Below are 27,607 nucleotides of genomic sequence, written 5' to 3'. Positions count from 1 at the left end.
TATTCACACAACGCTGATGAAGTCTATCAGCTCCCCGCAGCTCTCTCAAGCGGAAATTTGTCTCATCACATTTAGATCTTGTGTTGCCCACTGAGATTCCCAAGGCGCACACAGGAAGTGAGTCATTTTATATCGAGAACGATGAAAGCAAACGGCAACATTGCACTGATAAAGCAAGTTTCAGAGGAGAATTCTACTGGATTTGTGTGAATATGAGAGTTTAGATTTGGTTTAGCAATTTGGAGATCAGGTGGGACAGTGAGGCGGATGGAAGGAGGAAGGCCTGTGAGTGTGGATGAGCAACATCCAGAGAGTAGATGTAGTTATGGATGACTTCTACCCTGGAGACAGTGAAGCTGCTGAAGGACAGGCGGGATGTGATTAACGGAGGAGGTTGTGGTGACGATGAGAGAAAGCGGTTTGGACCAGTTGAGGCTCATGAACAGACTGAATTTGAGCAAACGTATGGCACTGCTGGACTGTGTGAAACAGTGGCTGTGTGACTTTTATTTAATAAATAATGAAATATGGGAGAATGTATTAGGGGGATCCACAAGGGAGACGTGGGAGTAAGCACACGGCCATTAATTAAGTTTTGAAATTCATCACTGATTTCCTCCTGTGCCCGAGCACTCGGAGCACCTTCTTCATTATTTTCCATCTCAGTGCGCTTCTTCGGCTTCTTTCCCCCCCGGGAAACTAGTAAGTCACCAAATACACAAAATATGAGCATTTTCCGGTCATTTGTTAACAGTGCACCGTGAGTTTGAGTTGAGCCATTACCAAACATTGAGGTAATGGAGAACTATATTGGGATGACAAACGGTCATTAATTGAACATTAGACCAGATGTTTGACTTAATGAGCAAGTTTAGCTTTGTTTGTGTTTATTTGTCGGTTTATGCATTGAAGGCTAAGTTAGTTAGTGCATTGAAAACTAAGGGTTGTAAATTCATGATATTATAAACACTCAACAGATTTTTTTGCAGATGTTGCCATCTCATCATTCGGCTTTCAGACTTTTTTTTTTTTTTGGCAGCGGCGTTTCAGCAGTCATTGGGCCAGATATGTCACTGAGGCCAGATAAACGCTCACACAAACCCGCACTGGCAGTGTGAGTGTCTGTTCTTTTCATTCATTTTGGCAAGCATTTTCAAATCTGTAGCAGCCAAATGGTTCGATGGCTCTCGCTGGTTTCTCCCACTGTATGATTAAAGTTAGGTTAACAGGAAACTGTAACCTCTGTAACTCTGTAAAAGGCTGATGAACTGTCCAGCCTCGACTGTGACTCCTCATCAACTCTGAGGTCGACGGATGGATTGATTTCTAATTTGTTTGCACTTGCACTATTTCCCTGTGTTGCCCAATCACATGAACTCCATCTTCATTATTTTATCCTGAAGTCACCATTTGATTGTTACCCTCTCTGAATTGTTTTCTACAAATCATACGTTTCTGTCATTTTATACTGTAATATTGTCTGGTTCTGTCACTGTGAATGGTAAAAAAACGTTCCTATGAATCTAAAACTGTGGCCTTTGAGGTATAACCCTACATCACATCATTCTTGTTCTACTTGCTCAGTGTAAGGTTGTGAAATAACACATGTAATCTGCAAATTGGTGCTTAAGTATAAAAATAGAAACAAAGTGTTTGTATGTGCTGCAAGTTTTACATAATGAATATTTTATCGCAATGTCTCACACATGCTCACACATGGTTGTGTAGTGAGGATGGTCATTGATATAGCGCATTCCCAAGCGCCTTACCTTAACTTTAACCATCACAACTAAATGCCTAACCCTAACCTTACTCTAATCCTAACCTAAAGCCAATTCTAACCCTCACCAGCTATTTTAAGTGGTGACAGAATGTGAGGTCAACATGTCCTCTCTCCCTATATAGCAGAGGTGGAAAGTAATGATTGTGGGGGTTTTTGGAAGTATTGTTCTTCACTACTGAGTAAAAAAATGTTGGCCTGAATTAAAAAATAAATAAACAAATAAAAATCATGTACTAGAAACTTTGGCAGTGAACGATGATGACAAGTGAACGATGATGACAGGTGAATGACGAGGACAGGTGAATGATGAGGACAGGTGAATTGGCGTTAATGGCCCTGAGTGAGTGACATTTGTGACCTTTGACCCATTTTGACTGACACATTATGTGTTTACATATTTTATTTTGTCAGCACTTTAATTTGTAAAGATTTTTGTGAAGAACCCCAACCTTGTTAAAAAAGTCTCTGAGGAAATTTTAAACAAGCTACTTTTTTACATTTTACATTAACTTGAGTACATTTTGCTTTTACTTGTACTCAAGTCAAATGTTATCAAAATAGTGGTTTCCACCTCCGCTATAATGGTGTATAGATATTTTTTTCACAATCGCCTCTCAGTTTCATTCAAACTGTTTGTTTTTCAGGTGCCAGTGGTACTTTAAGGCCAAGATTACCTCAGAGGAGAAAAGAAGGACCGATTATCAGAATGGACTTGGTAAGTCATTAGTCTCCTCTCTCCTGTTTTAACTCAGCGTTTGCCCGGTGCCTGTAGATATCAGACAAATCAAAATCTTTTTCCCTGTTTTTTTTTTTTTTCTCTCCACGTTAGATGTTTTCAATTTCAGTATGGGAAAAAAAAACACAGCGTTGTCTGATAACATTAATGATGGCTCTTTTGGTTCAATTATTTAGGACAGTGTGACAGCGAGCCAGTAGGCAGCCTGAAAATGAAGAAATGAAATGGAGCTCAGCCGTCATTAATTTTACTATTACCTCCATCAAAGAAGGATGTGTTTTTGGTCATGTTTATTGATCTATCCGTCTGCCTTTGAGCAGCATAACTCAGAGAGTAAAGGACTGATTTCGATCAAATTTTCTCGGGATGTAGGTAATAACTCAGTGAAGAGATGATTACATTTTGTTGGTGATCTGGATGCAGATAAGGATTCAGGACGTTTTGTATTGACGCTGTGAGAGACTGGCCTTGGCAGAGGTTTGTTTTCTCTAGTTTGCACCTGTGCTTTTCCCACTGTGACGTGACATTTCTTTCAGTGTCAAATCAGATAAAGTGTCTAAATGGTGGCACTGAACTGAGTACAATGAGGACAAAAATATGAAGACCGGAATAAAAATTACAAAAGGAGAAAGTAAAAAGAAATGATGAGTTTGAGGGCAAACAGTGAGGAAGATTTTTTTTAAGAGGAAAACTGCTTTTAGACTGCAGTCAGACACAAAGAGGCTAAGGTTAGATCACATAATAAATTAGATTTTAAAGTAGCTAACAAGCTGCCGCACGGCTCACTGCAATCCACACCTTTGGGCACAGGAGCACTGAGTGTTGTGTTCAACACTCTTTTTTGGGAAAAGGTATTGGTCACAAAAGAAAAAAAAATCTTTGTTACCACCCCTTCCATTGACTTGCTCAAGGACACTTCAGCACAGGTGGATGTCCTGCCTTGATAAGGAGCTAGAATCAAACAATCAGGCGCTCTGATACTGAAACGAAGGACAGAAAAACACGTTACAGGTGTTCGCGTGTCTGCTCTTTCAGCAGACAGGGTGACCCGTCTGATTTCTCATGATCAATTTCAGTGGAGTCTCTACGTCTCTTGAGACATTTTGTCAACATGTCTTGTGTTTGTTATTCCATGTCCTGTGACATCACTGTTAATGATGAATGCAAAAATAGAAGGAAAAAAAAAGTCTTTTGGCAGAATGCAAAATCTAAGTTGAATGGACCGTGCAGTGTAGGCATTCTTGGTGTTTGCATGATTAATTATTTAAGGATAAAGTAGACATTGATCTTGTGGGAACTGACTTTTCTGCACACTCACAACACAGAGGCATCGGTGTGTGTGTGTGTGTGTGTGTGTGTGCTGTGTCCTGTGCAGTTGACTTACTTTGGTAACTGGTTCATTGTTTGATTCCCGGTTCCTACCTTATATTTTTAGCCAGCGAAGAAGGCAGCAGAGTGTGAATGTTGAAAGGTTGAGTGTGAATCGAGACTAACAGAAGCTACCGTATAGCCTCACGTTTGTTTTTATTTCTAAACTAAAATGCATTTCATCTTAAATAATAAGTTATTAGAGTGTGAATTATATAGTCATCTGAGGTCAGCTACATTTCCCTTACGCCGGGGGCGTCAAACGTACGGCCCACCAGAGGGCCCAACCTGGCCCTCAGGATGAATTTGTGTGAAGTACTGTCATTTTCAGTCTCAGAATCATACAAATCCACTGTGATCTGTAAGTTATAATGCACATTTGTAAATGGTAAATTAAGCATAAAATTCTTGACATTGCACTTGTTTTTCTCACAAAATGTGGTTATTATTTTACTATTATTTTACTAGTCCGGTCCACTTGATATCAAATTTCGCTGTATGTGACCCCTGAACTATCATGAGTGTGAAACCCCCCCGCCTTACATGCCTAGACGCATATAAAACACCGCAGTCACACTCTCTGTCTCTGTCCTGTTCTCTTTCTATATCCACAGTCCCCATCCCAGGAATAAAGACCTATGTAGACCCTGACACATACGAGGACCCCACACAGGCTGTCCACGAGTTCACCAAGGAGATCGACCCATGCAGGATCCGCATCGAGAGGGTGATCGGAGCTGGTAAACACACACACACATTTGTTTCCCACTCATTCATGCTGATCAAAGGATCATTTTAACAATAACTTTAAATGTGCCAAAAGAGATTATCTGATTTCATTACAGGCCTATGTTTGCTGTGATCTCCCTCTGCCCCATTATACAGACTAAAGAGGGTGCCCTTTTTTTCCCATTTCCCAGTGTCTCACTGTCATTTTCTCTGCGCTGACTGCAGGAATATTAAAGCTATAATGGCTTAAAGAACAAAAGAAGGTGTAAGAATAGATTCTGGGCTTTTTTTAGAAGAGAGGGAAAGAATCTTATTATGCTATGTCGAATCAGGCACGTAATGCTGGGGTTTTGATGAGAATTGCAACACTGCCCCCAGGTGGCACATGATGATGATGGTGTTGAGTTGCCTGTGTGTGTTTCTGTGTATGTGTGTGTACTGTAGGTGAGTTTGGCGAGGTGTGCAGTGGTCGCCTGAGAACACCTGGAAAGAAGGAGATCTCCGTGGCGATAAAGACACTTAAAGGAGGCTATGTGGAGCGACAGAGGCGGGACTTCCTGCGTGAGGCGTCAATCATGGGCCAGTTTGACCACCCCAACATCATCCGGTTGGAGGGCGTTGTCACCAAAAGTAAGAGGAGATTTGATTTTGTATATATGTGCCACATGGTCATTTGTGGAGCCTGTAAAGTCCGTTGTTTTTCAAAAATAAGTCATTTGATCCTACTTTCCACTTGATTTATAACCTCGATAAACATTTTCCTGAGGAGGAGGATGTCCGTTTTGTATTATGTTCCTTTTTGCAGGAAAATAGACTAGAATAGATAATGTCCAGCACATATGAGTGGACACCAGTGTGATTGACAGCTGGTGCCGTCCAGTAGGTGCCTGGTGGCCGACCAAATCACAAACCTGGAGGTTTCACAGCGGGAAGTTCAGATTATAATGGGTGATGTTTTGACCAGTTGCCACATTAACTGTGCTTTGTTTTTTTCAGATGAATGAATTTTGAACATGAATTAAAAAGTTTAACAAAGATATAAAGATAAACAACTGTGGGTGAAAAAAACAAAAAGGAGTAGGTTGAAATAAACTCATATGTCCCTGTTGCTACCGATACCTGAAGTGAGTCGGTGCTAAACAATTCAATGTTGTGTTATATACACATTTTTATTATTTTTAGTATTATTTTTCTATTGAAATACTAGAATTTTAGTATATACTATATAATACTACTATTAAAAAGAAAATTAATCCTTTGGGTTGTTTGAATGGTAAAATATTTATTATATATACCTATATACTTATACATTTTTAAACTTATAATATATTAATATATTGTAGTCCATAAAAAAAGATACAGTTCTTTTTGTTACTGTGAAACAAAAGAATTTGTGAGCGTATAGTTAACACAGTGTTTTTGCGCGTGTGTGTGTATATGAAGTTGTTAATGAGCTCTGTTTTACGGGGCTCACCTGGTGCAACATATGGTTGATTTTACAGGGGGCATATAAACGAAGATATCACTGTGAATATAAATGTGTCTCGTGGAGACTTTCAAACTGTCCCCCTCGTGCATTTAGGGGACACCGCTCAGCTCTGACCCCACTGACGCGGATTCAACGGATAAGAGTTTTTTTTAAAAGGCTGATAATACCATTATTATGATTATCAAATCTCCAGATTGTTGATGTTTCGCCACTAATAGATTGATCATTTTCCATCTCTATAGCAACTAAAGACGACTAAAAGACTCTCTGGCTGAACCAATTCAAGCAATTATCAGTATTATGTTTATTATCTTGGTTTTTAGCACGACATGGTCGCACTCTACTCAACTGCTGTCCTAATTGTGTCATCTTTTTATAATTAACATCCTAAAATACCAACATTTGAATATGGAACAGTGTCGCCTTTTTAAACATTTCACATCTCAAAGAAGGAAAACGTTGTAAAACGGTTGAATGTGGGTCGTCCAATACGAGAAAACTGGGATTACCAGGTTTGAACTCGTCTGTGTTTATGAGACAGGAGGTCTATCCCATAGTGTACACACACACACACACACACTCACACACACATGCATACACTATATAGTCTGAATCACACAAGCAGCAGCCACCTCAGCTTGTCAGTGGGACATACCATATAGGTATGCATAAATTCACAGTATACCTGTCAGTTTGTCTTTCTCTCACTGCCTCCGTCTTCCATTCCTCCCCATCTGTTGTTGTTTCTTCAGAGACTAATTATGGGAAGTATTGTGCTGTGACTGACTGCCATACCTGCACCAAAAAAAACAGGTGACACATTAGACTGTGGTAAACAGGTGTGTTTGTTATTGTTCAGGCGCTGCACTGCATATTGTTTTTCCGGGCCTTGCTAATTAGCACAGGAAAGCCAAGCTTGATCAAATAATTCCCCGTCTATCCCTGCTGGGCTTGTGTGCAGAGACGGCATCTGTACATTTAAGGATATAACGCTAAGAAGTTTGATGGTTTAAAAATAGCATTGACGTGTTCGGTCTTAACCCTGAGAACACAGAGCGTTTAGGCTGCTTTTTTCCCCATTACTATGTTAGTTAGTGAAGTATTAATATGTTTTTTTTTATTAAGAGTTGTTTCTATATAAACACACCTGAGCAAAAAGTACTGTTTGGTTGTTTTTTATGAACAAAAATAAAAGAAAAATGTAATCTAATTTGTGGCTCCTGCACAATTATCGCTACTCGTTTTTTTGTTTGATTTTAAAATATGCAAGATAAAATGAGTCATAACATATAAGAAGACGAAAAAATGCGTGTGACCTATAAACACTCAGGGTTAAATAAGTGAAACCCTTAATATTCACGTTTTACTCTGTTGATTTTAAGCTTGTGCTGATGTTGTGTGTAGGTATCCTCACAAGTAAGCTTCAGAAAATAGTGTTTCTTATCGTGCGTATGCTGAAATTTTGTATTTGCAAGGCCGTCCTTACTGTCGCCCTCCTTTACAAATGACAGAAACTACTTGAAACAGAGAATTCCCATTTGTGCATTTTCCTCCGTGTTATTAGTAACCTTTGGTGCCTCGGGTGTTGATTATGAGGAAAAGTAAACACTTTGTTAGGAAACTGTGCTTAGAAAAGCAACACAAAGGTGAGATACTATACTGTATCTGCTTGATCTAAAGCTTTTAAACACAGTATGTTGTGTTTTAATGAGGCTAAACCAATAAGGTCTGAGCAGTTTGTTGTTGTTGGTTTCTTTCCTTCTTTCTTGTCGTCTGGACGCCCCCCACCCCGGCACCACTCCATCTTGCACAGACATAAACACAGATACACATTAAAGGAATACTTCACGGATATATGCATTTAGCTTTGTATTCCTAGAATAGGCGTAGTATTTTTGATAAATTGTGCTTTCCAACCTCAATTTGAAATATATTCATTCTTTTCTTTGCTACGTGCCCACCAGTGACACTTGGTCCTGTTAGCGTAACTGTTAGCAAAGATGGCGGACACTGTTTACATTCTGGGAATGAGTGGGTCTAAAAAAAGTGCGGAGTTAGCGTTGCAGTTTCAAGCCGCGGATCAAATGTCACTGGTGGGTACGCAACAAAGAAAAGAATGAAGATATTTCTTGACTCTGAGGTTGGGAAGCACCATTTTTAAAAAATGCTACCCCTATTCCAGTAATACAAAGGTAAATGCAAATCGGTGAAGTATTCCTTTAAATACGCCACTTAAGCAGCCACTGTCACTGTGCTTATCATTGTCTGTCTGTTATAAACATCTACAAGGCTGTCAAACAATGACAGATGTCGTTTCGGTTTGTTGTGATGTGGCACGAGCTGCGTTTGCCTGTAACTGTATCTGTAGAGCAAGGGCAGCAATGTTGCTCGGTCTATATTTTTATGGAGTTGCACAAGCCCGTGAAATTGTAATCGAATGCTTTAACTCCATAAAGACCCATTGCAAGTGGTCTCGTAATGAGAAACAAGGACAGATTCTGCATCCATTCAGATGAACACTCTTTTACATTACACGCATTTGTACTGATATTGCGGCACTACACCTTTTATTGATTTGACACGTTCCCATTTGAGTGGTTAAAAAAAAGGAGCTGGAATTTAAAGTGATACCACGGTCTTACTCCACTGCAGCAACTCTTTTATTTATCTTTGCAGCTGTTCACAACAGTTTACTGCTCACCAGCGCATAAGCCCTGGAACACTGCGTCGCAGCTGTAAAACAGTTTTACATCTGCTTGTAATCAATGCTTTGTGTCAAAGATGAATGCACAACAGGTCACACACTGAGCAGTTCAACATGGAAAGAGAAAGTAGTTGATGGATCAATCCACAGTCACAGTGTTTCCACAGCTCACTCTATTTTATTTCACTGCTTCTTAATGTCTTCCACTGGCAGCAATATTAAACACACTTTCTCCTGCTTTCTTTCCTCTTAAGACTTGCTGTTTTTATGTACAGTATATGTATAGATGGATGAATGGACGGACAGGCGGACTTTATTGATTCCACACTGGGAAATTGTTACAGCAGCATAGAAAGTAAGACCATTTTGTGCTAAAAGATAGACAAGAGTAAAAGAATAGCAAAAAATTGCAAAATGATATATATATATATATATATATATATAAACAAACATAGACAGCATTACGGAAGAGTGTAAGAAAAAATTGAATGAAAGAAAGAAAAATTAAACAGCATGAATTCTGAGAAAAAGGTGTTACTTTCTTTAATCTCAGAATTCTGATTTTCTTTAATCTCGCAATTCAGACTTTTCTCAGAATTCTGACTTTCTTTAATCTCGGAATTCTGAATTTTTCATGGAATTCTGACGTTTTTCATGGAATTCTGACTTTAATCTCAGAATTGATTCTGTTTTCTTTTTCTTTTTATATGTGGCCCTAATACTCTTTGCTACGGTATAAACTTGGAATATAAATGTATGAAATTATAAACTGAATGTGTATACAGTAATGCAAAAAATGTAAATGTATGCGTACAGTACGTGTATATGTATACGTACAGTATGTGTATATGTATATGTACAGTATGTGTATATGTATATGTACAGTATGTGTATATGTATATGTATATATGTACGATTTCCCCGCTCTGATAAACATGAAACTGCACTTATTGTGAGAGACATTACTGAATCATCCACTCTTGTAATAATGAACATATTACACTATCATCAGTGGCTTTAAAGTAGATCCCACCACTAAGTAAGTATTACGCGTACGTACACACACACACACACACACACACACACAGCATTGAGGTCAAATGACTAAATATTCCCATGAAACTCTGCCTCAGGTGGTGTCCTTGATCTAAAAAACAACCACACCGGCCTTTGATATTTACTTCAATAAATAATACGACAAGTAGATCATGTCCTGATATGTGGATCACATGATGTTTTTGAAAGCATCAGTCTCTCCACACGCACACAGAGAGAGCAACAACCCTTTAGTGTTACAGCCTTTGTTAACAGGGAATCTTTTGGAGACGCAGATAGAGTTTGGTCTAAAATAGTGCACTGATCTCAGATCTCAAACACACTTCATAAGCATTGGTTTAAGTCTTGTGCTCCCGTTCTGTTTTAGTTTCCTGCGTGTTCTTTTTTCACTGTGGACTGTTCTCCAGCGATAAGGAGACACACAATTGTGATTTCTCTGTGTGTGCGTGTGTGTGTGTGTGTGTGTTTACAGGCAGACCTGTGATGATTGTGGTGGAGTACGTCGAAAACGGATCGCTGGACTCATTTCTGAGGGTGAGTCCGGAAATGATCAAAGAGCTCAAGTGTGTTTCTGGCTTGGCGGTGGTTTGTGTAAACCACTGATACACAAAGACAAAAGCATAGCACAGCGATGCCTTTGCCTTGCTCTGTGGAAACTGCACTACATCATGTTGTGTAGCAGTTCATTTAACAGCCTCGCAGGCACATAGCAAGATCACTCTGTCACTTCACAACTTTGAGCTTAGTTGCTCAGGTGATGATGGAAAAAAACCTGTTTTTACAAACTCTACTGTATCCACAGTATCTGGGTTGTTTTGTTGTCTTTTTTTTTGCAATGACCCATTCTCCGTCCGCTCATTTTCTTACCTCTGTATCATCCTCTCCCGGGGTCAGCAACACGACGGCCACTTCACTGTCATCCAGCTGGTTGGAATGCTGCGTGGCATCGCCTCGGGTATGAAGTACTTGTCAGACATTGGCTACGTTCACCGAGACCTGGCAGCGCGGAACATCCTGGTCAACAGCAACCTGGTGTGCAAAGTGTCAGACTTCGGCTTGTCCCGAGTGCTGGAAGACGACCCGGAGGCTGCTTACACCACAACGGTACGCCTGGTTATTCAAAAAACGTGGTCATGTCTTAATGTGTGTTAAGGCTTTTGATGAGTCCACTATTTACCGCCCATTTGTGTCTTTATTTTAAATATTGTTTGTCTTTGAACAGGGGGGTAAAATTCCAATCCGATGGACGGCACCCGAGGCCATCTCATACAGGAAGTTCTCCTCGGCCAGTGACGCATGGAGTTATGGCATTGTCATGTGGGAAGTGATGTCGTACGGGGAACGTCCATATTGGGAGATGTCCAATCAGGACGTGAGTATTGAACGATATCGATTGTGAGCAGATAATCTGTGTTAACTTCATGTAAGCTTGCACATGCACATATTTCAGATTTAATAACGCTCTGCAGAATCCTACAATTTTGACTTTTGACGGGAGACGCAGCTATTTTTGTCGTTTATTTTCCATCACGTTCAGTCCGTTCGCTCTGCCGTATTTTGTCCCACTTAGATCCTGCAGGAAACATTTCAATCAAGTTTTGTTATTTTATGTTTATTCTAAAAATATCACAAGCTGTTTTCTCACCAGAGGATTCTCAGATACATCTCATTTGGGCAAAATAAATGTGGACTTCATTATATTCCACTTTCTCTTTTGCACATTATTGAAGGTAGATGTAGTTTACTGCTGGGGTGGCTTTATGAAGCAATGTCAGTGAGAGAATTGTTGATTTTTCTGTCTCTGTGTCACTTTGTGGCTCCATGTAGTGACACATACAGTATGTGGACTGATTGTGTTTCAACTCCAGGTATGAAGGTGATTGTTGTGTTAAACGCTTCAGGCTTGATTTCTTATCCACGTTTTTATTACATTATAACTGTTATAATTGTCGCCCTTTTTTGATCTGACCCCTGATGGTTTTCTAACATCAAAAACCAACCTCTTGAGTGAGAGGAGGTTAGGAGCAGAGAATCACCAAAAGGACGAAAAAAGCTGAGCGAGACCGAGCAGAAAAGAGCAGTAAAGGTCAGAGGTTCAGAGGACTTCGTCCAGCGGGGGTTTAAAGCCGTGGATTGACTGTGGCTGAGCAACCCGCTGATCCGTGAGCTGTGGTCAGGGATTGGAAGGGCCATGGAGGAATCAGATTCATCCCTCTCTCTGCTGAGTGTGAAAGCTCCACTGTAATCCCTTCAACCCCTTACACAGACTCATCTCTACATGTACACACACACACATACACATCCACTAAGGTCCCAGGGTCTGGGGAGGATTTGGGGATTGTTTAGATGTTCTTTCCAAGGCAAAGGGCTGGCCAAGCTGCAAAAACAGCCAAACTCTTTTTTTTTTTTTTAATCCCAGTCAGCCACTTACTCCTGCACCCTTCAAACATACACGTATCTTCCCATTACAGTTCCCGTAATGTGCGCTTTGAACCTGATTGATAACTGAGTTGGAACAGGAAGTTCTAGATGAAGTCGACTTCAACTTATTTTTTAATTCACAGGACCGCAAAGAGGAAGCACTGTGGGGAATAACAAGAACATGCAAAAAGAATTCAGTGTGATTTTTTCCCCTCCCACTTTGATTCATTTTATTCATTAGAGCTATAATCATATATTCACGCATCTCACACTACACTCTCTGTGGATGTTTACTGTCTCATAGTGACATGACATCACCGCAGCTCAAACAATGTAATGCAGACTGAATGGATTATACTAACAATTTCACCATATTTACTCATAGTAATTTGGGGCCACACTGTTAATTATTCTTCATGTGACCGACCCTGAGATTCTCAGATCTTATTTACGAAATGCAAATACGAAACAATCTGTTATGATTGAATCAAATATGTTATATTGGTTGTAACTCTTGCCTTTGCAGCAAGAAGACCCGGGTTCACGACCCGGTCTGAACGAGGGCCTCTCTGCATGGACTTTGCATGTTCTCCCCGTGTGTGTGTGCGTGGGTTTTCTTCGTGTTCTCCAGTTTCCTCCCACAGTCTAAAGACATGCAGATTTGGGGATTATTGGACAGAGTGTGAGAGCGAATGGTTGTTTGTCTCTATGTGGCTCTGATGGACTGGCGACCATACCCCACATTTTGCCCTATGTCAGCTGGGATTGGCACCAGCAGCCCTTTGACCCTCATGTGGAAGACAAAGTGGTGGTAGAAGACGATTGAATGCCGACTTCACGTCACATCCAACTGTTTCTCCAGGTGATTCTGTCCATTGAGGAGGGCTACCGGCTGCCTGCGCCAATGGGCTGCCCCGTGGCGCTGCACCAGCTGATGCTGCACTGCTGGCAGAAGGAGAGAAATCATCGGCCCAAATTCACAGACGTCGTCTCCTTCTTGGACAAACTGATCCGTAACCCCAGCAGCCTGCTGCCACTGGTGGAGGACATTCAGAGGTACAGCCACGAGGATTTTGTTCTACCAACTTAATCTAGTATTAGATTGCAAAAGCTGTGTCGGGTAATTTGAGCAGAAGTGGCCCTAAAAAAGAATCTTACTTTTAATTCTGAGCAGGACAATAAGAGTTAAAATAGGATATTTGTCCTGATAAAATCCTATATTCATCCACTTTTTGAGTTACAGTGGCCTTTGCATAATGAAAAAAAAACATAAAATAAGAAAGAAAACCATAGCAATAAATAAATATTAGGACTATAAAGATAAATATAGGATAGCTTTAAGTATTTGAGAAAGCTTTCACTACCACCATTAAAGCAGGTTCAAATGAACTCTTTTAAATACACATGCAACATGACTTTAACAGTTTGTTTTATTATTATTATTATTATTGTTGTTGTTATTATTATTTGTATCAGTCTACCAGAGTCTCCGGGGGAGGAAATGGACTTTCCGATGTTTATCTCTGTCAGCGACTGGCTGGACTCCATCAAGATGAGTCAGTACAACAGCAATTTCATGGCGGCGGGCTACAGCACGCTGGATTCTGTGGCCCGGATGAGTATTGAGTGAGTAAACATAATCATTATTAAAATAGAGCTATCTTTTATGTGCTGTTGAAATTGATTATGGGTTTTGGGAACCAGAAACTATGCAAGGTTGAAAGTCCAGACACCATTTTTCTGTATATTAACTGATAGTGGCTCTTCGAGAGTGCAAATCATCCTCCCCGACTCCTGTAGCCTACATGCTTATGTGTTCCAGGGCGAGATAATTAACCCGAATTGTATTTAAAGTATAGACCACCAGGAGGGGGTCGGTCAAGTGGGTTAAAAAAAGCAACTATTCAATCACGTCATGATATTCCATCATGATATCGCAGTAGAAATATTTGTAATGATTGATAGTGCACAGGATTTCAAAATAAAAGTATCTGTCTTGATATGGAAATATATAGTTCACAATAAAAGCTGCATGTGACCCACGAGCCACGACTTTGAGACCTCTCATGTAATGTGAAATGGCTTGCCACGGCGATGACATCACATTACATCCATATAGCAGCGTTATGTACTACAGTAAATTAGAACTTTATCAGTAAAGAACACACTAAGACAGTCAGAGTGTATATAATACAAATTGAAATAAAAGATTTTGTTCTTCTATTTACATTTTTTTGGATACCTCCCAAATGGATTTTGGATTTTTTTTTTTTTATAAAATACTTTGTTATTGTACTTAAGTACAAAATTCACATATCTGTACTTCACTTTATTTATATTACAAAATTCATGTATCTGTACTTCACTTTATTTATATTTTTAGCAACATTTACTCCACTACATTTCTAAATACATTGTGTACTTTTATGAAATCATTTATTTATATTTATATAGAGCTTTTCTAGTCTTGATGAACTGCTTTACACTATAGTTTATACCATTCACACGCTTCAACATGGCGTTTAGTGTCTTGCTCAAGGACACCTACTGTATAAGACGAGCAGGGCCAGGAATTGAACCCACAACCTTCCCGTTGAAAGACAATTCTCCCTACCACTGAGCTACCTCAACTTATTCAATACTTTTACTTCTAAAACGTAAGTACATTTTATATCAGAACACTACTTCTGATACATAAATACAGTAAATGTCATATACTTTTAGACTTTTATTAAGTAATAAGTGAATTTTCTGGTAAGATACTTTTACTCAAGTATCCCTTTAAGGTACTTTATACAAGACTGCTCGTACATACATCAAAAAAGGACAGAAAAAGAAGAGAAGTATCAGAAAAGTGGGACAAAAGCACCACAAATGACCGCTGTTCTCCCATGTATAGTCAAAGTGTTGTGTGTGTGCGTCTGTGTGTCACCTCTCGCCCTAGAGATGTGAGGAGTATTGGCGTGGAGCTGATCGGCCACCAGCGGCGGATCATCAGCAGCTTACAGACACTCCGCCTGCAGCTACTGCACGAACAGGAGAAGGGTTTCCATGTATGAGGACGCCCTGTCAGACAACCTGGGACACGAGTGAAGTTTAGACCACAGGACAGACGGTCTACAGCCTGTGCCAGAGACTCACTGGACAGACTGGCACAGCAGACTGACCCGTGGTCTCCCTCACATCCACTAGTTTCTTTTCTTTTTTTTTTTTTACTATACACCCGTTTCCCAGAACGCCTGGTTCTAGTGTGTCAGTCTGTTACAGACTTTACAGACTGGCCCAGACCCTCACTTAGAGGAATGTAATGCCTTGTTGCAGCAGCAGTATTTGTGTGTGGGGCGACAGATATCTAGAGACGTAGATTAACGAACATAATCTACGGAATATTTTCTTCTTTCTTCTTCTTTTCTTTTCCTTTCCTTTTTATTCCTCTTTCTTTTCTTGCTCCGAGTAATGTGCTAATGTAGCTGCTATCAGGTGTGCAATCGAAACATCTTTGTCTTTTGGAAAAAAAAAAAAAACAACGAAAAAAAAACGTATCCTAAATATTTCTATTTATTAATTCATCATGAAGGTAATATTTATGATTTGCATTGCTTTCGTTTCAGGCCCCCGCTGCCCCGCTGCTGCCCCCCCCCCAAGAATCTTTTACGCTAATACTTGAAGGAAGGAGCAAGTTGTGGGGATTTCTTGAATGTTTAAAAAGTGTATAGACAATTAATCGATAATTATTATCATAACCTAATATCTATATATGTGCAGTCCTGTATGTGAAAGCCCTAGTAAATCTGGATCCTATTTATAATGTTTTTATTTATTGGAAGATTTCTATCCAAGTCAGCAATACAGTGTTATGCAGTCACCTCAGTATCTCAGAGAGAGAGAGAGCGATGGAGACTTGTGCAATGACATAAACATGAGGCTCACACACACACACACACACACACACACACACTGCTTGCAGAACCAGCTTTGTTGCCTTCAGATGAAAACAAGTCTTCTACAGAGCTATTATTGTTATTTTGACTCTCTTTTTTGTGAATGTTCTACATTATTGCCTGTAAGTCTCCACTGTCCCAACATAATATTATGACTCACAGGTGTTAGATACTGAATAGACGGGAGGTGTCGTTTGGAAACTGAACGTGGGGTTTATACAGATGTACACATTCATCCTTTCTTTGTGTCTGCATACGCCAATTAAGTTTGTACGTCTGAGATAAAGTCGCGTTAGGATGTCGGGTGCATACTGTCGCTGCTTCCAGGTGGATTCAGGCGTCTACTGCAGCGTATGCTTGCATTGTGGTCGTGAAAAGCTGGCGTTCGTGGCCGTTTGGGAAGTCGGTGTACATAAGCGTAGAGTAGAGTTGAAACCTGATGACTCTGCAGTAGATGATGTCACATATTCAGATATGGAAGGGACAGGAAGCCGATGTGGCTGGGACCCGATTGCTGGTCTGTGGTCGGCGCAGACGCAGATATTCGGTGAGAGGACATGAGCATTAACAGCAACGTCACAACCCCGTCATGTGTCATCCTCCAACACACACACACACACACACACACAAACTGACGTGTACACACATTGAATGCCTTACAATTCACAAGACAGAGAACACTTTAGAGTTTAGAGCGCCCACGTTTGAGTGCAGTCAAAGGACCTAGCCATTACTTTGAGTTGTTATCCATATCGGAGAGTGCAGTCGCCGCCGTACAGCTATGTTTTTACAATGAACGGTGGCTCGGTGATTAACGTCAAAAAGGCAAACGGGATCTGTGCATTTGGGGGTCACGGCGCGGCTACGCGTCCTGGCCTTCAGGAGGAGGGGGAGGAGGAAAGGTGCACGTACACATCCAGACACACGGACATATTTGTACACACCACGGTCACGTTCACCACCCCTCTACAGAATATTGAGAATATCAGATACTGTTTGTTTAGCATGTTCTACTGCTGAGCAATGTTAGAACGTTCTTTTGTACAAAGTACAAGTATACTTATAATTCTTGTATTTTATTTTTCTATTATTTCCAAAGAGATGTTGTAGATCTTGCACACTGTAAGAGGCAGTTACAGCGATTGTTTATTTGCAAATAAAGATGAACAGTTCTGGTGGTTGACTGCTCATTTAATTTGGTTTTGATTTATTTATTTTACCTCTGGACTAATTAAGCAAAGACAACCAAACCAGTGTTTATTGACAGTAGATGAAATATTATACAGTATATTTGCGGCTTTTCGTTTGTAGTTTGACATTATGTCATACTTCTATATACAAAATGTTAAATTAAAGGTGCAATAATTCTATATAGCCAAAAGATGTGTTGTGTGTTCATGTAAAAACACAGTGGTCCAAAATTATGGCCTCAATAGATCTGACAATTCATACAGTCTGGTGATTGTAAAAGAGGTAAGTAGAATTATTTGACAAATGAATATAAATGCATCTAAATTCCACACACTGAAGCTTTAAAATGTGCACAATAGCATTACTTATACTAAATATATAATGATATTATCGAGTTTATCTCACTTTAATCTGGCAACTTAATTATCACATGACTGAAGATGGAGCTATTGGACCATTGACACCAAAGTCCAAAACTATGCAAACATAAACTTAGATACTACCTTTCTTAAGCAAATGCAAAAACCAATCATTTCGATTTTTACTTTTTCGCTGCAGACATGTTGACACATTTTGGCAGGAAAAAAAGAAATGGCTTTGCTCAGTTTATGTCTTTGAGGACAATGTGACAGTGAAGCAGCATGTATTTAGCTGAAACTGAGCTAAATGGAACTCAGCCGTAATGAATGAAATGTTTCACACCTGTGCTTTTCCTACTGTAACCTGTCAAACCGGGCGAAAAGGCCAATTACGCTGGTGTTTCTTACTTTGCCATATGTGTGTTTGCAATGTGGGCATGTCAGTTTTTTTCATTTGTCGTCATTTACTGAAATACTCATCTGTCACAGATGGATTGTAATTGAAACTGCAGCTCACGCACACTGACAGATTAACAGAGGCAGAAGGCAGTGGAGCTGCTGCTGCTGCGGTGTTTTCATGTCTTCCCTCAGAAAGGGAATGTACTTAAAGCAATAAATCTAATGCATGAGGATGGGGACAACCCGGGACGTACCATTCTCCGTGATCAGGTGACCACGTGGATCACAAAGCCTAATTCATCCTAATAGGATTATCTGCCTCCAGCTGAGATGCACAGGCGTCCTCTCAGTTTCTGACTCACTATTTACCACTATGTTTACCGTCATTGTTTGCTTTCATGAGGTTTTACAAATGTAGTTGACTTAATTACCGGTAATCCTACCACCTATGGGGGGATGTGTTGATATTTTTTTAATGGTGAAGAGCTCATTTCAGTCTTAATGGGGCTGCTGGATAAACTTTCGGGCTGGCTCGGCCTGAAGAAAAAAGAGGTCAATGTTTTGTGTTTGGGACTGGACAACAGCGGCAAAACCACCATCATCAACCAGCTGAAACCAGCTAATGTAAGCACACTGGGATACTGGGAGTCATTGTCAGTGCATGTTAATGTTTTAAGGGGAAAATAATAGTAGCACTAAGGGGCTTTTGTGTGTAGCCCAGCCATGTGAGTACCCATAAATCTGCTCTAATACAATGACCATTTGAGATCTCAGTAAGGGAAATAAATCTCCTTTATTTCACTGCGATCGTTCACAGCGTTCGAATCATTTAGGCCCATTGTCAGAAGAGTGGAAACATGTTAGTCAGGTAAAGCCCGTGTTACACTCTCCTCATATTATTTCCTTGTTGACATATTTTGCCATCACTTCTCTGTTTCTGTGTGTTTTGTGTGTTTGTGGTTGCACGCGCGCATGCAGGCGCAGGCACAAGACATAGTCCCGACAATTGGCTTCAACATTGAAAAGTTCAAGTGTTCAAGGTAGAATTCAAAAGTGAAGTAAAAAAAAGAAACAATGGTGAATGTAGCCACGCGTGTGCTGATCTCTCTCTGTTGTCCTCTGCACGCAGCATGTCCTTCACCGTGTTTGATATGTCTGGACAGAGCAGATACAGAAACCTCTGGGAGCATTACTACAAGTATGAACCCCACAATGTGCCCGCTGCTCATCAAATATTTAAGCATGCGAGTGTTTATCTGTTTTGTCAATCATCTTGTTTGCTCTTGTCCTCCTCAGAGAAGGTCATGCCATCATATTTGTCATTGACAGCGGCGACAAACTGAGAATGGTTGTGGCCAAAGAGGAACTCGATACTCTTCTCAACCACCAAGGTACAACAAACCTGTACTCTGTCTCATCCTCTTGTGAATATACATCATTTCTAGTGTATTCAAGCTGGTATGTTTACAAATTACCATGATATACAGTATGTTGGATTATTATAAACGAATTCATTGAGGTCAATATTATATCTACAAGCTCGGGAACTGAAGCAATCTTTGTCCAAAATCAATGCACATCACACGTCAGTCTGACAAGTATCTCCAGTGCATAACGTGTTCAACAGAATGTTCCTTTTTAAGTTAACGGCTACATTAAGCTGCTAACAATAAAATAAATACAACCAGGCCTGGAAGAAGAGAACTTGTTTTTAAGCTTTGCCTTGTCAGTGATCACTGAAGTAGTTATGTAAAAAAAATAAGATGAAATGCTGAGTTAAGATGAATATACACTATTTATAAAACTGGATTGCAGATAAATTCTGCGTTTAGCTATGTATGATCTGGGGAGAAAATGATTTCCCAAAAATCACAATATGTTGTAATTTCCTTTTTTATCCCTCTCCCATGTGAGATGTGTCGAGGAGGTTTGCTCCTCAGCTCATTAGTGCAGCGTCAGTCAAAGACAATGAACTAATCACTGGTGTCCTGGAGTATCAAGTGCTGGTTTTAGTCCTTTGTTGTGACTAAGTGTACAGCAGTGCTATAAATCAAGTGACTTCATTTCATGACCCAAGATGTGTGTGTGAAATATCCTCACAAATTAGCAGCCTTCTTGATACCGAACTGTGTTCTTATCTCGCCGACAACCAGACATACGCAGCAGAAAGATGCCAGTGTTGCTCTTTGCCAACAAGATGGATCTGCGGGACGCCATGTCTTCTGTCAAGGTCTCACAGATGTTGTGTTTGGAGAACATCAAAGACAAACCTTGGCACATCTGGTAAACTATCAGTCAAATGTGAAACTTCTCCAGTGTTAAGGTCTTCATTTCATTTCTCATGCACACTGTACAATCCCCAGTCACATGGCCACATTACTGAATCATATTCACCTTTGTAAGATCTAAGTCCAAACCTACGTTTGTTCCAGAAAGTATTACGCACCCATGAAGGAAGTAGACCTGTATTTAAATGACTAAACTCTGTTATGCTCTGCCACCTCCCATCCACAACTTTCTGTGCTTTCAGATTAACAGATTAACTTCCCGTCACGGGTCTGTTTAGTAGAACACACTCAGACACGAGAACATGTGTAATTTACTGCTTTTGTCCTCTCTTTTTTTTTCCTTAAATGCTTATAATTTAAACACCACTTGGAGCAGTGTGTCAGACTGTTTTGTAAACAGGTATTTTCCACCCTGTTTACCCATTAGACAGATGGAAGGCAGATTAAGAGCCAGACAGCTTTGAACATCCAGGATCCAAGAAAAGTCATGAGAAAGTGAGTTTGTGCCAGAGGGAGATTAAACTCCTTGACATCTTGTTTTTTTTCCAGTGCGAGCAATGCCATCAAAGGAGAGGGCCTGCAGGAAGGGCTGGACTGGCTACACGGTAACACGGTTTATAAAAATGTCATACCATACGAGTAACAAAGACTCTCTGCCACCCTCATTAAAACATGTCTTTTTTTTCCTCCCCCCTTACTTATAGAACAAATTGCACAGTAAGTATTATCGTGTCAACATGTCATGGTCATAGATTATATCTCTTTTGGGCTTTTGTGTGGTATATACTGTGCTGTGGCTCTTTTAGTTACATTAGGAGCTTTGTTTTCCCCAAATTTAATGAAAGGTTTATGTTTGTGAAAAGAATACAAACAGTTTTTTTCTGGGTTTTTTTCCTCTGTCTTCCAACCAGATCACATCAAAACAATGAACACATAAATGACTGAAGTGCTTGTGACCGTGGACACATTATGGATGTGGTGAACTCTATCCCCATTCACCTAATGGAGTACTCATCACACGTGATGTTGCAGGCCTTACAAAGTCTAGTACTTGTGTGCATGCTTCAAATGTAATGCCGTGTGTCTTTGAATAAATAAAACTGTGCAATAAGTATAATTTGTATATGACTAACAGTTTGAAGCGGCCATCATTAAAACAAGCTGCACTTCAATCTGTAATGAAGTTTCTTTATATAAACAGTATATTATTTGAACAATCAACAAACTTTCTTTTGAAACTGTTTCATTTTTATTTCATGACTTCATGAATTGTTTTTAAAAGGCTACTTGGAGATTATAAATACTGTTTTCATTAAAAAAAAAACAAATGAAAAAGAGAACAGGAACAATGCAATTGTTAAATATAGTTTAAAACTTTAAACTTTGAGGAATTAAACACTTTTCAACCAGTGAATTGAATGCTGCTTCCAACATACAGTGAAATGACTTCAGATTTCATACCTACCATGAAAACACAAGTCTCATTTTTGTTGTAAAGCTGCATCACTCTCTTCCTCTCTCCAGAGACTCTGTTTTATTCTCGCCATTTGTTTCTTCTCCATCTCGCCTGCTCCACATCTTGTCACTTTCAATCAGCATCATTCTTACATTGGCACCTGAAGGATGAGTTTAGTGTGGAAACGAGCACTGGAGTCCAAGAGGATACACAGGCTCTGGAAAGCCTCCCGGTTTTCAAGGTGGTTCCCTGGAACACATTACAGAGGAATGATTGACTTTATATATATCTCATCGCATGGCTCTCCGGGACTCTCGAAGCTACTGTGATAGAATCAATCAAACTGACACGAGGATATCACTTTCTTGGTGAAGTTTTCCACAGCTCTCATACACATGCGAGCTGTGGAGAGGGTGGACTAGTTGTTTGTGTAATTCATACACAAACAGTGGTAAAGAATATGGTGACACAAATGCCAGTCTTCACTTTAAAGTGAACTTTAAACTTTTTTTTTTAATTGATCCACATTAGCACAGAGATAAACAATGTAATGAATGAGGCAGGCCACTTGTGTTATTGACTACGAGCACTTAGTAGAATTAAAGGATGGAGGCTGGTGAAATTTTAAAATAAACATTTTCTGCAAGTGACTAAATTATGATAAAGACACATCCACTTGAGCTTAAATTGTTTTTAATAAAATATAGGAAGGAGAGAGCGCCATCTGTCTGAGCCATTACACATTAACTGCTCTACACTGCAGGTAAAATATTAAAACTCAAACACACTTCCACATACCCCGAATACAACAAAACATTTGTCTTATTTTTAACAGTTGTACATCTCACTCAATAGTAAATCCCCCATTCATGTTTTTTATGTTAGCAATTAAAATCCTGTATGTGTGGTTGTGTGATTTCAACATGGAATTATAGCACTTCATGGGACAAAGATTCACCTGCTACACAAACCTCGAAGAACTCCCTGGTGATTTCTGAGAACATGTTCTCCAGTTGTTGGATGAAGCCGGTCTTTTCTGCAGACGTGCTAAAGATCTTGCAGATCCGTATCACCAACTTCACCACATTGCTCATGTTATAGCTGTCCTTCTCAGACACCTAAGGGTAAAGACATAAACAGAGGGCCATACATTCACAACATTATTATTATCATTAATATATTATTGTTATTACTTTATCATCAAGTGTTTCAGTTTCTAGAAACTGATTTACTGACCCTGACTACATGTCAAAAAGACATCTTTTATATACAAAATTCCAAACAATACAGAATTTGACAGCCATAAACCCATGATTTGGCATCAGGAGGGCCAACGACAAAGCAAGTGGTGCCCTATTTTTTTGCACAGCACTGAATATAACCACTATAATGGAAGAGAGACTCAGCCGATGCCGTCTGCCTTCTGCCTATTGCATGCTGGGTCAGTTTCTAACCCCCTGAGTGCGCACAGGAATGAGCAAGCGTGGCAAAGAGTCACAGACCAAGGTCAGCAGTAATGGATGATTCATTTTACAATCTGCCTAAAGCTATTAGGCCAGTGGTTCTCAAACCATTTATACCAAGTACCACCTGAGAAAATATTGAGCTCTCGAGGTAACACCATTATCGCTAATAAGATCATTTGTTCTCTCATCATCCTCCTCTTCCTCACATATACTTCAGACACTGGTATAGTGAAATTGCATTAAGATGGAGCGAGAGATAAGGTGACTCTATTATTATTATTGAATTTGTTATTGTTTTGTTGTTATTCTGTTTCATTTTCTACGCACCACCACCAGAGGAAGCTCGCACACAACTGGTGGTACACATGTAGTTTGAGAACCCTGGTATTAGGGTGCACACACTTCTTAACTCCTTAATCTATGTTATATTATAATATTAATTGACTACTCCACTGTATTGAACTTTATCAGAAAAAGACAATCCTGGTAACTATCATACTTGACATAAAACGCTAGCGAAGGCCAGTATATCTAACTAACCCAAATGAGATGAAGCTGCTGAGGATCTTACCAGTATGATGAAGACGATGAGTCTGGAGATCTCAGCGAGTCGTCCGTTCAGGGCTTTGTTGGCCAGAACAGCGTAGCAGAGAGTGTTGCCACACAACACCAAGAGACGAGCCACGTTCTCCACATGCCAGGGCTGAGGAATGACTGGACATGAGGAAGAGCACAACAAACGTCCATTCTTATACCAATATACGGTATATTGAAATGTCTCAATATGGTTTATCATAGACCAAATAGCAATTATCAAATGCCATTTAATTAATAAATGCTACTTTTCTCATGGGACCCTGTGTTAAAAGATAATGTCACAGTGTGGTCAATAAACTACATCGATCTACTTGTCCTACATAAGTTGAAATTATTATAGTTTGACAACAATTGAAGTGTGATACCAATAAGCTCTTCCAGGATTGCCAGCATTGAGTTGCTGGTCCAGCCTTTGACTTCTCTTTTGCCAATGAGCAGGAGGAAGGATGTGGCCAGGTCCCACAGTGCTCCGTGGGACAGGCCTCTCTCCACCAGGTCCTGCCAAACAAGAGTCCCTGCAAGAATAGACAATCCCACTCAGTTACTATGCCTAATCAGCCTTGTATTGTACAGTATATTGTTATCCGATATCAACATAATTTGAATATTAATTAGTTTTTTGATGGTGAGAAATCTGGCACAGCACTAACCTCTTATTGATGAAATTCAACTGTCCAGTATGAAAGTTCTCTTACCCTCAGGCATCAGCGGTCCATAGAGGATGAACAGCAAGCGAGCCTGACTGACAATGGGCCAAGGCTTCAGGAGTTGCATTAGCCAGAACTGACACTCTGATGGCTGGTTCTGCCTCGGGTCCAGCAGAACCTGACGGCAGAAACTACGGAGCTGCAGCTCCTGGTACCACCTCGTTCCTGTTGACAGGCTTTGTTATTATCATAACTTGAAAATTTCACAGAGCTCAACGGGAAAAAGGTACAGAGTCATTAATTGTCAAGTTACTTCACTCTTCAGCACTGCTATTAGCGCATTGACATTTTGGTTTGTTGAATTTTAAGGGGGTGTTTTTAAGCACTAAAGCACTATATCAGGTAATCATACACATCACTGCTTTTACTACTATGGATCTAAGCCAGACAGAGACTAAAAGGAATGATGCACAAGGAATACAGATATGACACAGTGGGTTCAATGAAGAGAATGGCATCCTCCAAGATAAATTGTTTTCCCTTTTACACTTTAGCTCTGTCCTTTCCTATATTCAGTAGTATTTTCTCTCCCAGACATTGAAACACACACCTGGTTTTGCATAGATCACTGTCTCAATTTTTTGCAGCAGGTTTGTGTGCTCCCACAGGAAGTTAAACACTCTATGACACTCCAGCTCATCCCACTGTGCAGTTAGAGTCTGTGAAGAAATCAACATATTACTTAATATTCTTATTTTGACACAGGTTTTAAAGGTAAGAAAGGTGGTGTGTTCTCTTAAATATATTATCCAGAGTGTGTAGAGCTGTGTTTGTTACTGGAAGGTTGTTTATCGTTGAGAGCAAGTCTTCAGATTTTATGGTATCTACATTTAATATTATGATAAACTACTTATTTATATCTGGATTGTGATTGTCTTGAGATACATAATACAACCTTTTCTATCTTTAAAATTCCTCATACCTGGAGGAAGACACCACACCTGGCAAAGCCACTGCAATTCGGAACTAGACACTGCTCTAACATGAAGCAGGGGATCTGAAAAAGATCAATAGGATAACTTTTTAGGATTACTGTGCAACCTGAACACTGTTATCAATAATAAGAATGAGTAAGTTTGTGAAATAGTCACATTCTATGTAACGGTAAATGGTCTGTATCTATATAGTGCTTTTCTAGTCTTGATGGCCATGTAAAGCTGCCACCATAATGCCTCATAATTTAATAAGGCAATTAGGATCACCATGGTCCTCTATAATAGTTAGTTAGAAGACATTTTCCAAAAGGGTAAGGTTCATTTTAAATAATTATTTCAAACATTTATAAAGATAATGTGAATTTATCAGTGAGCTATTACACACCACATTTTGGTTCTGCCTGTTATCTCACCTAAGCCCTGTCTTACCTTTGACAGTTGGCTGAAGATAAACTTTAACTTCTCCTTTGCTGGCAGAAACAATGTACATCGTTTGAATAATAACCCTGAGAGAATCAACACAAAAGCACATTGTCAAATTAAATATCTACTAATCCCGGTCTCTCCCAGCCTTTCATTTCACATAGCTTATCCATCCACTGAGATGTGATCACACATAAAAACATACTGAGAAAATCAGGAGCTGTCCCTCACCCAGGTTTCTGAAGGGTCCATTAGTGGATCCCTGTTCAAGGCAACTGGAGTGGTTTTGGGTGATCATTTTTTTTCTCCAGGCCAAGGTGGAGATGTAGTCCATAACGCATCTACTGATTTCTTTGGACACCATGCTAAATACACTGAGCTCCAGCACTGACAAAGACAAACATTATTCATTACTATACATGTCTCCATTACCAATTACAGTAGAAGATTTTAATTGAAATGTCAGTTTAGTCAAACATTTTTGACTAAGAACTAAGAATTTCAATGATGAAATCCATATTATTTCTTGAAAAGTATTATATGGTTTCCTTAGGCCACAACATTATCTGAAATGTCCTTAAAATTAGGGACAACAAACAAAATATGACTATGACAGGAGTTTAGCCAGTTAAACTTACCAGACACTTTATCTAGTATCATGTGGAACACCTCTGCTGGGAGCCTGTGGAAGTAGCCGGAGCTGGTGAGACACTGGCTGCGTGTCATGATGGTTTTGGTTGGATAAAGAGTCCTCTTCACTTTTCTGGAATCTTTCCTCATCATGTCCATCGTCACTGGGTTGACTGTATTCACAAACACAAGGTAAAGTCGACCTGAAGCTAAAGTAAACTTAAGCTCACCGAACTGAAACTTGACTCACAAGTCACAAGCTAATTTATGTTAGCTACATGAAACCCTTTAAAAAATATTGTCTAAATCGTCACTTTGTAGGTTTACTTTTTAGTTTGTCATGTTGTCACTCGGGCTAGCTAGCTTGTGATGTAGCATACTATGCTACGTCACAAGCTAGCTAAATTAATCTCATTTAAAATATACTGGCTCATTTGTATTTATTGTTATTATTTATTACTTTTGGAAATGTATTATTTGTTCAGTCGCTGTATTATCAGAGGGAGAACCCGAAAGAAACGATGTCATATGTCACTTTATTTCCAGGTCTTCTCAGCTGAAGGAAAACTAATTAATCTAATTAATAATTAAACTAAGTCACAGGCTAAACTTGCAGCCTCCAGCTCAAAGGTAATGCTGGATAATTTGTCACTTTATTGTTGTAATTATTGTAATTTTAATTATTATAATTATTTCTGGCAATTTATTTGTATCTTGGTACTGTATTTGTCACTCCTCTGACAACTTTAGGAAAAAAAATGCTTAGTCAAAAGCTAATCTAGCTATAGCTAGAAATAAAACATGAGTAAACTAAAGCTGTGTAATTTGTCAATTTATAACGTTACCATGTTTGTAGTCAGATAGAAACAATTTATAGAAATACATGCTGGTGTTACATGTTTAATGTTTCTTATCAATACTAAATAAGG

At 39.5% G+C, this 27,607-nt stretch overlaps 3 protein-coding genes across 4 annotated transcripts in view; 2 read left to right on the top strand and 1 right to left on the bottom strand.

Moving 5' to 3' along the window:
- LOC122760597 (ephrin type-A receptor 6-like) overlaps positions 1 to 16,763 on the top strand; it is a 143,155-nt gene extending 126,392 nt beyond the window's left edge. Inside the window, exons 9-17 of the mRNA XM_044015716.1 lie at positions 2,428 to 2,498; positions 4,502 to 4,627; positions 5,061 to 5,246; positions 10,338 to 10,399; positions 10,760 to 10,969; positions 11,088 to 11,237; positions 13,149 to 13,342; positions 13,763 to 13,912; positions 15,231 to 16,763. Coding sequence (XP_043871651.1) covers positions 2,428 to 2,498; positions 4,502 to 4,627; positions 5,061 to 5,246; positions 10,338 to 10,399; positions 10,760 to 10,969; positions 11,088 to 11,237; positions 13,149 to 13,342; positions 13,763 to 13,912; positions 15,231 to 15,345 — 1,264 coding nt within the window. The 3' untranslated portion in view covers positions 15,346 to 16,763. The remainder of the gene's footprint in view (positions 1 to 2,427; positions 2,499 to 4,501; positions 4,628 to 5,060; positions 5,247 to 10,337; positions 10,400 to 10,759; positions 10,970 to 11,087; positions 11,238 to 13,148; positions 13,343 to 13,762; positions 13,913 to 15,230) is intronic.
- Positions 16,764 to 18,485: 1,722 nt separating this feature from the next.
- Positions 18,486 to 21,636, top strand: LOC122760607 (ADP-ribosylation factor-like protein 6). 2 transcript variants are annotated; one of them, XM_044015726.1, is made up of 9 exons: positions 18,486 to 18,800; positions 18,994 to 19,044; positions 19,155 to 19,216; positions 19,306 to 19,374; positions 19,473 to 19,567; positions 20,330 to 20,459; positions 21,014 to 21,069; positions 21,169 to 21,181; positions 21,376 to 21,636. In XM_044015726.1, the coding sequence occupies exons 1-9, from the start codon at positions 18,678 to 18,680 to the stop codon at positions 21,407 to 21,409; spliced, it is 633 nt and encodes a 210-aa protein (XP_043871661.1). In that variant the 5' UTR covers positions 18,486 to 18,677; the 3' UTR covers positions 21,410 to 21,636. The 2 variants fall into 2 exon arrangements, with proteins under 2 accessions (XP_043871661.1, XP_043871668.1); XM_044015733.1 differs by lacking the exon at positions 18,994 to 19,044 and having other exon boundaries at positions 18,487 to 18,800.
- Positions 21,637 to 21,937: 301 nt separating this feature from the next.
- LOC122765066 (F-box only protein 47-like) lies at positions 21,938 to 26,837 on the bottom strand. Its single transcript, XM_044019134.1, has 10 exons — positions 26,687 to 26,837; positions 26,280 to 26,435; positions 26,055 to 26,131; positions 25,613 to 25,687; positions 25,241 to 25,349; positions 24,679 to 24,855; positions 24,349 to 24,498; positions 23,958 to 24,100; positions 22,879 to 23,038; positions 21,938 to 22,169 (listed from the first exon to the last, which is right to left on the bottom strand). The coding sequence occupies exons 1-10, from the start codon at positions 26,835 to 26,837 to the stop codon at positions 22,069 to 22,071; spliced, it is 1,299 nt and encodes a 432-aa protein (XP_043875069.1). The 3' UTR covers positions 21,938 to 22,068.
- Between the last annotated feature and the right edge of the window lie 770 nt (positions 26,838 to 27,607).

The sequence above is a fragment of the Solea senegalensis genome, linkage group LG2 (genome assembly GCF_019176455.1).
Source record: "Solea senegalensis isolate Sse05_10M linkage group LG2, IFAPA_SoseM_1, whole genome shotgun sequence".
NCBI classification, from domain to species: domain Eukaryota; kingdom Metazoa; phylum Chordata; class Actinopteri; order Pleuronectiformes; family Soleidae; genus Solea; species Solea senegalensis.
This window is presented reverse-complemented; position numbering and strand designations above follow the sequence as displayed.

What these genes read in the sequence shown, in the direction of transcription:
- LOC122765066 (XM_044019134.1), bottom strand. Translation starts at nt 26,837, where the DNA reads ATGGACATGATGAGGAAAGATTCCAGAAAAGTGAAGAGGACTCTTTAT. An exon ending in GATACTAGATAAAGTGTCTG is followed by an intron (nt 26,436 to 26,686) that starts GTAAGTTTAACT and finishes TGTCTTTGTCAG; the next exon opens with TGCTGGAGCTCAGTGTATTT. An exon ending in AGTGATCTATGCAAAACCAG is followed by an intron (nt 24,856 to 25,240) that starts GTGTGTGTTTCA and finishes GCCTGTCAACAG; the next exon opens with GAACGAGGTGGTACCAGGAG.
- LOC122760607 (XM_044015726.1), top strand. Translation starts at nt 18,678, where the DNA reads ATGGGGCTGCTGGATAAACTTTCGGGCTGGCTCGGCCTGAAGAAAAAA. An exon ending in GAAAAGTTCAAGTGTTCAAG is followed by an intron (nt 19,217 to 19,305) that starts GTAGAATTCAAA and finishes CTCTGCACGCAG; the next exon opens with CATGTCCTTCACCGTGTTTG. An exon ending in GACAAACCTTGGCACATCTG is followed by an intron (nt 20,460 to 21,013) that starts GTAAACTATCAG and finishes TTTTTTTTCCAG; the next exon opens with TGCGAGCAATGCCATCAAAG.